The following is an 11,628-nucleotide window of genomic DNA, read 5'->3' on the forward strand; positions in this document are numbered from 1 at the left end:
AAAATAATGTTGTGAGGCAAATTGCCAACGTCCACAGGGAAGCTACAGTCTGCTTTCCACTTTATGTATAATGGGTACACAATCTTACCAAAGCCTGTAGCACTGGACTTGATGAAAAAACTAGAATAAGAAAACAAGGACTCTATCTCTGCAATTGAATACAATCTTTGCTCTCTCTCCACATTTAAACAATAGCAGTATTTCCTTGTTTCCTCTTTCAAATTACCTTCGCTCAAACCTTGAGTGGTATTCCCTCACTCTCCCTTGGGAGTGGTAACCTTGCCAGTGCCACTGTATTCTTCTCCTTAGAGTTGAATTCCCTCTTGCTTGACACTTGTGCTGTCTGCCAATGCAAAGAGCCCTGTATCCCTTTATATAGGGAAAACAATATTCTTACAGTAATTAGGATTAGGAATAATTATTCCTTATTGGAATCAACTTTACTTAGTTTAGCGTTAGGCGTAGAAAATTTTGCTTTTCAAGTCTTGTACGAATCCTATGGAATCAGGAAACCCTCATGAACATGAGCCCTAATAATTATTCCTTATTGGAATCAAGGTTACTTAGTTTAGCGTTAGGCGTAGAAAATTTTGTTTTTCAAGTCTTGTACTAATCCTATGGAATCAGGAAACCCTCATGAACATGAGCCCTAATAATGAAATGAATTAGGTCCCAAATCCATAATGATCTAGGAGTCCGTCATGGGTTGCACTATTCTTCCGCACAGACACTGTTATGAGAAACAAACATTAATATCTGATTTTGATATATTCATTGTAAAAGCTCACAGGACAAGAGGTCTACCTTCATCCTCATACATATACCATCAAAACAAAAACAAAACTACAACTCTTACATGTTACTTTACCAAATCAGCAACTTCCATCCTGTATTATTATCTACTCCACAGTTACTCCCTAATGTCATAACAAATAATAGAAAATGGTATCCTAAATGCTGGAGACATTGAAGTCCTTCTTACTTTCTTTGGGATTCAAACCCATTAATTAACCCATTTCCTTGTTCTTTATTTTACAGGGATCTAGATTTTCTCAAGCAGCTGCAGCCTTGCATGAGTTTAAGTTCCTTTGTGTTGAATCGGGGGAGCAACAGTCATCCCTGTATTGGCTTGGAAGGGTACGGAGTATAATATATTTTACCCCCTGTTTTAATTACTTTTAAAATCCTATGCTAGAGAATCCAAATATTCAGTACTTCTTTTTCAAAAGTTGGAAATAGCAATATAGTAAATTTTCTAATGTTCTATGTTGTCAGCTTGAAGAAGCAAAGCTTTTGCGTAGCCAAGGTCAACATGAGATGGCTATCAGCCTTGCAAAGTATGTGGCAGAATATTCCCTGTCGAATGAAGAGTCTTCAGATGTACATCGCTTGGTTGGGAAGTGGCTGGCAGAGACTAGATCTAGCAAGTTATTGACAAAACCCATGTTTTGATGTGATTTGGATTTTTAAAGATTATATACTAATATATATTTTTTTATACTGTCTGATAATGGAAATTCAGCTCAAGAACTATTTTGGAGAAGTATTTGAAACCTGCTGTTTCACTTGTTGTGGATCAGAAGGCTACAGACAAGAGGTCGAGAGATAGACAAAGCCAAACTCATTTTCATCTTGCACACTATGCAGATGCTCTGTTTAGGAGTTATGAGGAAAGACTTTCCTCCAGTGAGTGGCAAGCAGCCATGCGTCTGAGGAAACACAAGGTACTGGAGAATAATCTCGAACAAGAACTGAAATCATATTTAGTGTTTATAAGGAATATTTTTGTTCATGTTGACTTCACAGACAACAGAGTTGGAAGCACTCATTAGACGGCTAAAATGTTCCACAAAGGTAAATTCCAACCACTTATAGTTTCCTTGGCTTTTGGGCTATAACCTGCCAAGATGCTTTTCCATGGATTTTTTATAATTTTTTCCCCATCTACACTTTCAGGGGGAGAAGACCGATTACTCTATCAAAATTCAAGAGTTGCAAAAGCAGCTAGCAATGGACAAGGAGGAGGCCGAAAAGCTTCAGGTAGTTTTTATACATTGGTTGTGCTTGTGTTGGGAATTTGGTAATTGTGCCCTTACCACTTTGTGGTGGGGGCACAATGTTGAACACAGTCAAATATAGGTGGTAGTTTGGATCTAACTTATTAGTTTCATTTATGAAGCCTTCAAATGAGTTAGTAAGTAACAAACTTTTTCTATTGGACCCTAGAGTTCAAAATTTCATTTTATCTTCTGGAATAGAATTAAACCTTTGTTTTGATCTAATTCTAACCACTACATTTATCTTCTTAAACTTTTCAGGATGACAGGGACAATTTTCTTAGCCTAGCATTGGATGGATATAAACATTGTTTGGTTGTTGGTGACAAGTATGATGTAAGAGTGGTATGCTACTCAATGTCAACATCTATGTTCAATAAAGCAGGACATACATAATCTGTAATCATGAAGGGTGAAGTTTTTTAATGCCTCTGATTATGTTGCATGATGTTTGAAAACCTTTGTTTTCTTAATTCACATTTTAAGAATGAGCTGACTTTTTTTCTTCGATATTTTTACCTGATAGGTCAAGTTTATTGGTGGAACTAACCTATGTGCTTTCAGGTTTTTCGACTAGTTTCACTGTGGTTCTCTCTCTCCTCTAGAAAAAGTGTCGTAGATAGCATGCTTACCACAATCACCGAGGTACACAGAAATCGAGTATAATATTGTTAATCAATATTTGCATTTTTTGGAGTTGAATTTCATCCTCTTAAATGCCAAATATGTATATTAGAGTCTGCAGATGAATTTTTTTCTTTTTTTTGGTTAAGTCTCATATATCCGGCATCAATTTAACGATCACAACCATTTGTTCTCTAGTTTTCTCCGCAAGCACCAAGTCCAGTGAAAAAAGGGGCTAAATGGGAAACTGTTTAGCCATGTGATTACTATCACTCCAGTTCCGGTCTTATCTGATAGAATGTATTTGGTTGCATATTTTAGATGGCCAAATAGTTGTCGATTTTGCTTGCATAGGAACCTAAAGAATAAATGGCTTGAATTTCTGATCATTGAATTAAATGCGTTGGTGGCCGAAATTTGCTCGTACATGTGTGCACGAGCGCGTTGGTGGCCAAAATTTGCGCATGTTGTGTGTGTGTGTGTGTTGCTCGTGTCACCAATAAGAATTGGTCCTTTCAGTTTTAACATTTAATCTAATGTTTACAGGTTCAGTCTTACAAATTCATCCCTTTGGTGTATCAAATTGCTTCGAGAATGGGTAGCTTAAAGGATAGCCAGGGTTTTCATAATTTCCAGGTTCAAATTGAGGTCATACTTTAGCTTCTAAATAAATTGGAATTTATGTTGATCATCATTTTTGGATGTGCAGTTTGCTTTGGTTTCTCTTGTGAAGAAAATGGCTATCGACCACCCGTACCATACTATATTTCAGGTATTCAAGTTGTATTCTATTGGCTTTTAAAAAATTTGAAATCACATCCGCACGTGTGGCGAATTTTTCAAGCCATACACGTGGACAACTTTGGGTGACGTGGAGCCCGTGTGGCCGTGAGGCATGCACACGTGGGTAACCCGCTCTGATACCATGATAAAGTAATCTGGGGTTCACATCCAAAACCAATTGGCAATGGATGGAGTGGCCCAAATCCTTATAAACCCATAGGCAAAGTCCCATTTTTCCCATGTGGGATGTTTTGTTAATTACTGAACTGCGAACTAGGGTTTCATAAGACTGCTACTGGCCATTATCATGTTTCTATTAAAATGAAACACAAATACCTTACTTCTCCTTGCCATCACCATGTTTCGTTTAAATTTTACTCTTTTTTTTTTTTTTTTTTTTGGATATATGGGGACCAAAAGGCCCAACAAAAGCAAAGAAAAAAATTACATCTCAGAATTTATAATCCTAATTCTAGGACTTTCACACAAGTCATCAAGCAAGCTAGAAATAACTTGTGGAGGGGGTTGCTCCATGAATTGAGCTCCAATCTCTGCATCCAAACCAACTTTGGAGAGAATGTCGGCAACCTGATTTACTTCACGATAGACATGCTTAAGATCATAGATGTGCAATTGTCTTTGGAGAGCTTGGCAACAATCAATAATAGTCTTTAAGGGGTGCAAATCATCCACACCTTGCTGAACTAGGGAAACTAACACATCAGAATCACTTTCCACTAGAAGATGATGGCAATGATGAGAGAGAGCCATTTGTAGTCCTAAAAGTAATCCCCAAGCTTCCGCTTGAAGGACAGAACCACAACCAAGGTTAGCATAAAACCCAGAAATCCAAGCACCAGTGAAATCTCTCAAGACACCACCAGCACCAATTTTCCCATTAAGATTTCTAGCACCATCAACATTTAATTTAAAGTAATGCTCAGGGGGTTTCTTCCAAGACAAACTAACAGAAGATTTACTGGACTGTTGAGGCTTGAAAGAGTTAGCAGATTTCCATTCCCTAGCAGAGTCTATAACAACTTTCCCAGGATTAAAAGGATAGTGAAACCCCTCATCAAACACCATTTTATTCCTCCACTTCCATATGTGCCAACATGTATACACAAATATTGAACACCATTGAAGATTACCATAACAGATTTTCCTACATTGAGAATTAGCAAAGAACCACCCATACCAATCAAGCTGCATAGTCCTAGAAATAGAATCCAAGCATATAATACTGTTCCAAATCATCTGGGCAACAGGGCAATCTCTAAGCAAATGTAAAATTGTCTCAGGTTGGTCATGGCAAACAGGACAATAACAATTAGTAGCAATTCTTCTTTTAACTCTTTCAACATTGGTGAGGAGTTTACCATGGCAGACCAGCCAAAAGAAATATTTCAGTTTAGGAGGTATTGGTAACTTCCAGAGAAAAAACCAGGGAAAATCCATGATATTTTCTGCAATTGGTCCTTAAATTTTACTCTTTGCCAATGTGGTTTTCTGCAATTGTTTTATGTTATAATATTTTAGGATAAACAATCAATTGGCAAAATGGCCAAAACATGAACCCAATACTATAATGGGCCTTGTATATTTTTATTTTTATTTCTTTTTAAAACTATTTTTTTGCAAAGAGCTATTGAGTAATGACATTGTTGTGGTGTCTTTGCCTGATCAATTTTCATAAATTACTACCTCAAAGCCAAATATCTCTTTTTTTTCAACTTCTTTCAAGCCAGATACATTAATTTTCCATGAAGTCCACACCCTCACAAACACAAAGACAAACACAAGCCCAAACAAACCCAAATCATCGTTTTGCCGAAAATGGTCTTTTGATTGACAAAGTAAAAAAAGTGAATGGTCATTTGGGTGAACAGACCACCAGAAATTGCCTTTTTGATAATTTGTTAGAATCTTTTTAATATATTACCATCCCATCTGTTCTTGCACCAGCTTCTAGCACTTGCAAATGGTGACCGTATCAAGGACAAGCAGAGAAGTAAGAATTCATTTGTGGTAGACATGGATAAAAAGCTTGCAGCAGAGAATCTTTTACGAGAGTTAACCTCGTATCATGGATCTATAATAAATCAAGTATTTTCCATCTTTTTCCAGATTAAGCTGTTTTTGTTGATTTTTTGTTTTGTTTTATCTATATGCACAAAATGGATAAATATAATTTGTGCATATGACATATTGTACTAGATGAAACAAATGGTGGAGATCTATATCAAACTTGCAGAACTAGAAACAAAAAGAGAGGTTAGTCAATGGCATCAAGTTAAGTTTTTCTTTTATTATATTTCATTATTGTTCTTAATCATGATGATCTTAGTCCCAATAACTTTGTTTTATTCTGTGATGAACATCTGTAGCACAATTTTGTCACCATCTAACTAGATTGTGTCAACAGGATACCAATAGAAAGCTATTGCTACCAAGAGAGTTGCGTAATCTTAAACAGCTGGAACTTGTAAGTAAAGCACTAGCAAACTTGATTTAATATTATGCTGACTATGCTTACTCAATTTAGTAATTGATACTTTAACTTGCATAGGCTGATTAGGTGATTTAACATTTTACTTGGTTTTTGGACCAAGTTGGCTCATCAAGCTTGTAAAATTTCTTTCTTATTATAATTTACTAAATGATTAAAATTTTTCACTTATGATGAAACTTCAGGTGCCAGTTGTGACAGCTACCTTTCCCATTGACCAAAGTTGTCAATATGATGAAGGCTCTTTCCCATACTTCAAGGGATTAGCAGAATCAGTTACGTATGTCTTTGCAATTTTAGACAATTCCATGACAATTTATGTTTTTGTGTTATTTATTTATGTGTTTTTTTACTCCTGATATATATTGGTGTATATGCAGGGTTATGAATGGTATAAATGCTCCCAAGGTGGTCGAATGCTTAGGTTCGGATGGTTGCAGATACAGACAGCTGGCAAAATCTGGAAACGATGATCTAAGACAAGATGCTGTAAGAATTTCAACTCCTTTTTTAACCTCAGGGTGGGTGTGTGTGTGCGCATTAGGTGCGTATGCCTGCCTGCATTGATTTCCTGTATTGTATAGAAGCCTTGGCTTCGAAGAGATTAATATGTAAAGTTTTCTCAAGAGGACATGGTGATTTCGGTATAAATTCCTGACATTCCCAAATGTCAACTCCTACTTTCAAACTGCGAATTAAAATACATATTTTGGACATTTGCATCGAAAACAGATACAGAGAAATATATTACCCTCCTTGGTCAACTCTACTTTCATGCAATCTATTATAATTCTTAGTTTTATTCTTTGACAAATTTTACAATACGTTAACGTCTGACATCCATACAATTACCACTTTTAAGACTCAATTACTCAGATGAAATCTACTTTACTCTAATGAGGAACTTTATTTACCTTAGCGAGGACTTTCCTTTAGTTACCTCATGAGTTGTCCAATTGGTAACATGAGTCCTCAAAATGGTAAATATTACATAAAATAGGATGTGTTTTAGAAATGTTAACATACCATAGCCTTACTCTTATTCTTTACAAGTTATGCTGCTAGTTACTGGTTACATGGACCTTTATTAATACTCTACAATTTTATTACTTTAACTTGGCTCACTTTGGGCATATCTTTTCTTCCTTGGAGTTTCATAAACACATGCTTGTATATTTTCCTCACATATGTAAAATTCTTTTTATCCTACAGGTAATGGAACAATTTTTTGCCTTGGTCAACACCTTTTTACGAAATCACCGGGATACATGGAAAAGAAGATTAGGAGTACGCACGTACAAGGTATATCTTCAGGATCACATCATTGTTGGCAGAATTTGGATTTTAGTCTGTGAAAAGAAGAGTTGGACATAATTATCTCTTGGGTTATGATTCTAGTGCTGTGTGGAATTCTTTTTCTTGATTATTTCCTTGTAACATTTTGAAACCTTTTCCGACTTCAAATTACCATTGAGAGATATTCCATGCATTTTATCTGGTCTGTATCAGTTCTGCTTAAGTTTTCATGCTATTAAGACTATTAGGGCACCTTCGACTCTGCTGCAAACAGGATATTGTAATAAATGATATCTTCTGGGTTTAAAATTGAATAATTGATTTGAACTGGATGTACATTGTTGGAAGATTATTTTCCTGATACTTAGTGTTTTGTTCTTTTACGATGATTGTAATTCAACAATGCTGTTCATGAGATAGGTAGTTCCATTTACTCCAAGTGCCGGGGTCCTTGAATGGGTTAATGGCACTCTTCCTCTTGGTGAATACCTTATAGGAAGGTAAAGTCACCAACTTTGAATCACCTGTGATTTCTAATGACTAAATAATATGATTGTTGTCAGATCGGGAAAAAAAATAAATAATATCATTGTCTCATTTTTTTTTGTTCTTTTGAAAATTTCAGCATGAGAAATGGAGGTGCACATGGTCGCTATGGAATAGGGGACTGGTCATTTCCCAAATGCCGAGAACACATGGCAAATGTAAGTTCCGTTGCTTAAGACAATTTGAACTCCTTATTGTAAGATATACTAGGATGGGGTGCCCTAAGATAGTTTATTATTATTATTAATTTTTTTTTTTTTTTGGTGGCAAAGTTACTATGTTTCTGTTACCGGGCTTTATTCTTTGTATTTTGGACATGCACTGGCCTGTTCTCATGATTTACTGGACTAGCTACTTCAAACCATTAGATTTCACTCGCGGTCGCAATGGGAACACCTTATTGTAAGAAACTAGGATGGGTGCCCTTAGATAGTGTTTCTATTGTATATAGTTTTTTGAATTGCCCTGATACTATAATTTTTCTTTACTATGTTTCTGTTAATGGGCTTTATATTCTCTGTATTTGGACATGCACTGACAACTGACTAGTCTCATGTGGCTGCTGTTCTCATGATTTAGTACTCTAAGTCATTAGATTTTACTTACGGTCACTAATGTTTAATTATAGCTCCAACATTATATACTTAATAGCTGTCTTGGAGATGGAATTTATAGCAAAGATAATGGATGGTCCTCCCATATGCTTTTGGAATTGTCCAAAAGCATGTGTTTTCTCTTACACAAACTCATATAAAGTGCCCTGATCTTTGATAGGGAAAGGACAAGCGCAAGGCATTCCAGGAAGTTTGTGGCAAGTTCAGGTATTTCTTTGGGTGGAAAACACCTATAATAACTTGATTTGTCTCCTAATTTGACCTACACACCTTATGCAGACCTGTTATGCATCACTTTTTCTTGGAGAGATTCTTACAACCAGCTGACTGGTTTGAAAAGAGGCTTGCATACACCCGAAGTGTTGCTGCAAGTTCAATGGTGTGTTGTATATACTCAAAGCTGTCACATTAGACATGGTCTGTTAACTATATATAAAAACCCAATAGTTACAACTTCAAAACTTACATTTTCTTGTTCCAAGAATATATTGGATTGAATATTGAGTTCGGTACTTGACACTGTCCAACATACTACATGAAGCTCCTCTAGTAATTAATTTAATTGTAGTTGTAGAACTTAACATTCATATAATGTACAAGTCCCCTCCTCTGTCAGAGGTGTTAAATAATTTTCCAATCCTTTCACTAAGAAATGATCTCTCAGAATGAGTTCTTATTTTCAAATTATCAACTTATTATAATAGTGGCAAATTTCCTCTATATGCAGGTTGGTTATATTGTCGGCCTTGGGGATCGACATGCTATGAATATCTTAATTGATCAAACTACTGCAGAAGTTGTTCATATAGATCTTGGAGTTGCCTTCGAACAAGGGTTGATGCTTAAGACACCAGAGCGGGTTTGTATTGTTCAGTTTGTAACTTGTATCCCGTGATAATCTTCTTTGCTTAGGTTAGTGACTTTTGGTAACTTTGTGTTCTGATGTTAACAAACTTTTATAGGTTCCATTCCGACTTACAAGGGACATCATTGATGGTATGGGTGTCACTGGAATAGAAGGGGTTTTCAGGCGATGCTGTGAGGAAACTCTTTCTGTTATGAGGACAAATAAAGAAGCACTACTGACCATCGTTGAAGTATGTTACTTGACTCCGTTTCTTAAATTTAAATATAAATCTTGCAGCTTCTCTCTCCTCTTGATATTGGATGGGACTTCTATGCAGGTTTTTATCCATGATCCCCTTTATAAATGGGCTCTATCACCTCTGAAAGCTTTGCAGCGTCAAAAGGTATTCTAAACGTAATTGTCGTTTTTTTTTTTGTTGGTTGTTATGCATATGCAATCTGATGGGATCAAGTGGAGAATATAATTAATTGACAGCTCAATTCAACTGTATGAACAAAACGGTATTGTCATGTTGGAACATTATTAGCAACTTAAACTTCAAACGACACATAACAAAAGGAAGGTTTTTGTAATTATCTGTTTTTGGTCGTGATGTATTTTCTGATTGGTGTACCTTTCACCTAAGCGATCATTACACATAAGCATAGGTGAACAATGTCCAGCTCAGAATTCTAAATGTTTTATCAATATGCGATGGTGTTCTGCAAAGCTGTCAGGATCATGTTGGCCATTTTGAAAAAAGAAATTACATAGATTATGCCACCATCAAAATTTTTTATCCAGGCATCAGTGTCCGTTGATATTTCACATGTAGCAGCTGTTAAATCTCCTGCAGCATGCACTTTTTTTTTTTTTCCTCTCCTTACATTGCATTATTTTCTTTTCCATGATAAGGAAACGGATTACGAATCGGAGACAAGCTTAGGTGACTCAGAAGATGAATATGAAGGTAACAAGGATGCTGCACGTGCATTGATGCGTGTCAAACAAAAATTAGATGGGTATGAAGAAGGAGAAATGCGAAGCATCCATGGGCAGGTAATTCTTAAGTGCCACAGCTACATCTATCCTATAGATCTAGAATTTATTGTATTTCTTGTAGCTATATGATGAATAAGCTTGAAGGTATTTTTTGAGTCAATAAGTATCACCAGCGTGTAACATGTTGATAATGCCAGTGTTAACCATTACCATATATCTTTATACCTAAATATTACTTGGAAATTGATTCCACCACACGCAACACTCTGGGGGTGAGGACTAGGTTTTGACATCATTTCCTGAAGCATCCTTGGCAAGATGTTTTCATAATCCTAAAATATCTCAATCAGTGCCTGAAATGCACGCTAGGTGTGCCCAATAAGTTACGACATACATAAATATTGTGGAATTAATCACCTAGGTTAGAAAACGATGTGCTAGTTCAAGCAACCAGGTTCAACAACTCTGATATCTGATGTAAGATAAATCTGACTTTTGTAGGTGCAACAACTTATACAAGATGCTATTGACCCTGAGCGCCTTTGTCAACTATTTCCAGGATGGGGAGCTTGGTTGTGATGAACCCTTCATCTTATTCCCCCCAAGAGCATCTAATCATATACAGGTGGCTTCTAAATTTGTCAAATTTTGTGAGTTTATGCATTCCTCGAATGTTGCCCCAACCAGTCAATGTATAATGTCAAATTTTGTGAGTTTATGCATTCCTTGAATGTTGCCCCAACCAGTCAATGTATAATGTGTCGGTTCTTGTAGTGTATGATTAAGCTGTACATAAAAAGGGTAGTCCATGTATAGATGATGAAAAACTGGGAAATCTGCTATTTAATTGTAATACTCTGTTGAGAAAGCGAGTGAAAAGTAGCAAATATGTGTAGCGCGGGTTTTTAATACAAAAAGGGGAAATCACCTAAAAAAGAAGAGCATTTTCTCCCCAAGCACATCTATACAAAATGCAATATGGTGGCAGATTGCCTTGCGAAGAATAGCTTTGATCATGCTTTTTACTCTTATGTAGTCATTGAATTTGATATTCCTCATGTTCATGCTGCTAATGCTTTATTTTTTTGAAGATTTTGATGAGCTATTAGAGTAAGACCTTTTAATGGTCCTGCTAGCTAATTTAGTTTTGTTCTTCTTTCGGGGCCTCTTTAGCCCCCTCTATAACCAAAAAAAAAAAAAAAAAATCCGTTTGCAGCAGAAAGAGGCCACAGAATATCTTCGACCAGAAATTTAATCTTACGAGGAGTTTGAACAGCACGAGAATTGGATAGTATAAGAATTTTTGTATTCCCTTCCAACCTGGATATGAGAATAGGCTTAGAACAGCTT

General features: G+C 36.1%; 1 protein-coding gene across 8 annotated transcripts in view; it reads left to right on the top strand.

The window, feature by feature from the left end:
* Positions 1-11,150, top strand: part of LOC133740335 (serine/threonine-protein kinase ATM) — a 37,444-nt gene extending 26,294 nt beyond the window's left edge. For 5 of the 8 annotated variants that reach the window (XM_062168272.1, XM_062168273.1, XM_062168275.1 and 2 more), the window contains 24 exons: positions 1,039-1,137; positions 1,276-1,427; positions 1,523-1,724; positions 1,807-1,854; positions 1,957-2,040; positions 2,319-2,402; positions 2,622-2,702; positions 3,228-3,317; positions 3,391-3,453; positions 5,430-5,570; positions 5,682-5,738; positions 5,890-5,949; positions 6,159-6,253; positions 6,354-6,462; positions 7,186-7,275; positions 7,690-7,769; positions 7,895-7,973; positions 8,590-8,636; positions 8,709-8,808; positions 9,157-9,288; positions 9,392-9,526; positions 9,614-9,679; positions 10,192-10,335; positions 10,780-11,150. In XM_062168272.1, the coding sequence (XP_062024256.1) occupies positions 1,039-1,137; positions 1,276-1,427; positions 1,523-1,724; positions 1,807-1,854; positions 1,957-2,040; positions 2,319-2,402; positions 2,622-2,702; positions 3,228-3,317; positions 3,391-3,453; positions 5,430-5,570; positions 5,682-5,738; positions 5,890-5,949; positions 6,159-6,253; positions 6,354-6,462; positions 7,186-7,275; positions 7,690-7,769; positions 7,895-7,973; positions 8,590-8,636; positions 8,709-8,808; positions 9,157-9,288; positions 9,392-9,526; positions 9,614-9,679; positions 10,192-10,335; positions 10,780-10,857 (2,316 nt within the window). In that variant the 3' untranslated portion in view covers positions 10,858-11,150. Of the gene's footprint in view, positions 1-1,038; positions 1,138-1,275; positions 1,428-1,522; positions 1,725-1,806; positions 1,855-1,956; positions 2,041-2,318; positions 2,403-2,621; positions 2,703-3,227; positions 3,318-3,390; positions 3,454-5,429; positions 5,571-5,681; positions 5,739-5,889; positions 5,950-6,158; positions 6,254-6,353; positions 6,463-7,185; positions 7,276-7,689; positions 7,770-7,894; positions 7,974-8,589; positions 8,637-8,708; positions 8,809-9,156; positions 9,289-9,391; positions 9,527-9,613; positions 9,680-10,191; positions 10,336-10,779 lie in introns of those variants that run through there. The other 3 variants (XM_062168274.1, XR_009861143.1, XR_009861144.1) reach the window with 3 other exon arrangements.
* The last annotated feature ends 478 nt before the right edge of the window (positions 11,151-11,628 follow it).

The sequence above is a fragment of the Rosa rugosa genome, chromosome 3 (assembly GCF_958449725.1).
Source record: "Rosa rugosa chromosome 3, drRosRugo1.1, whole genome shotgun sequence".
In the NCBI taxonomy this organism is placed as follows: Eukaryota; Viridiplantae; Streptophyta; class Magnoliopsida; order Rosales; family Rosaceae; genus Rosa; species Rosa rugosa.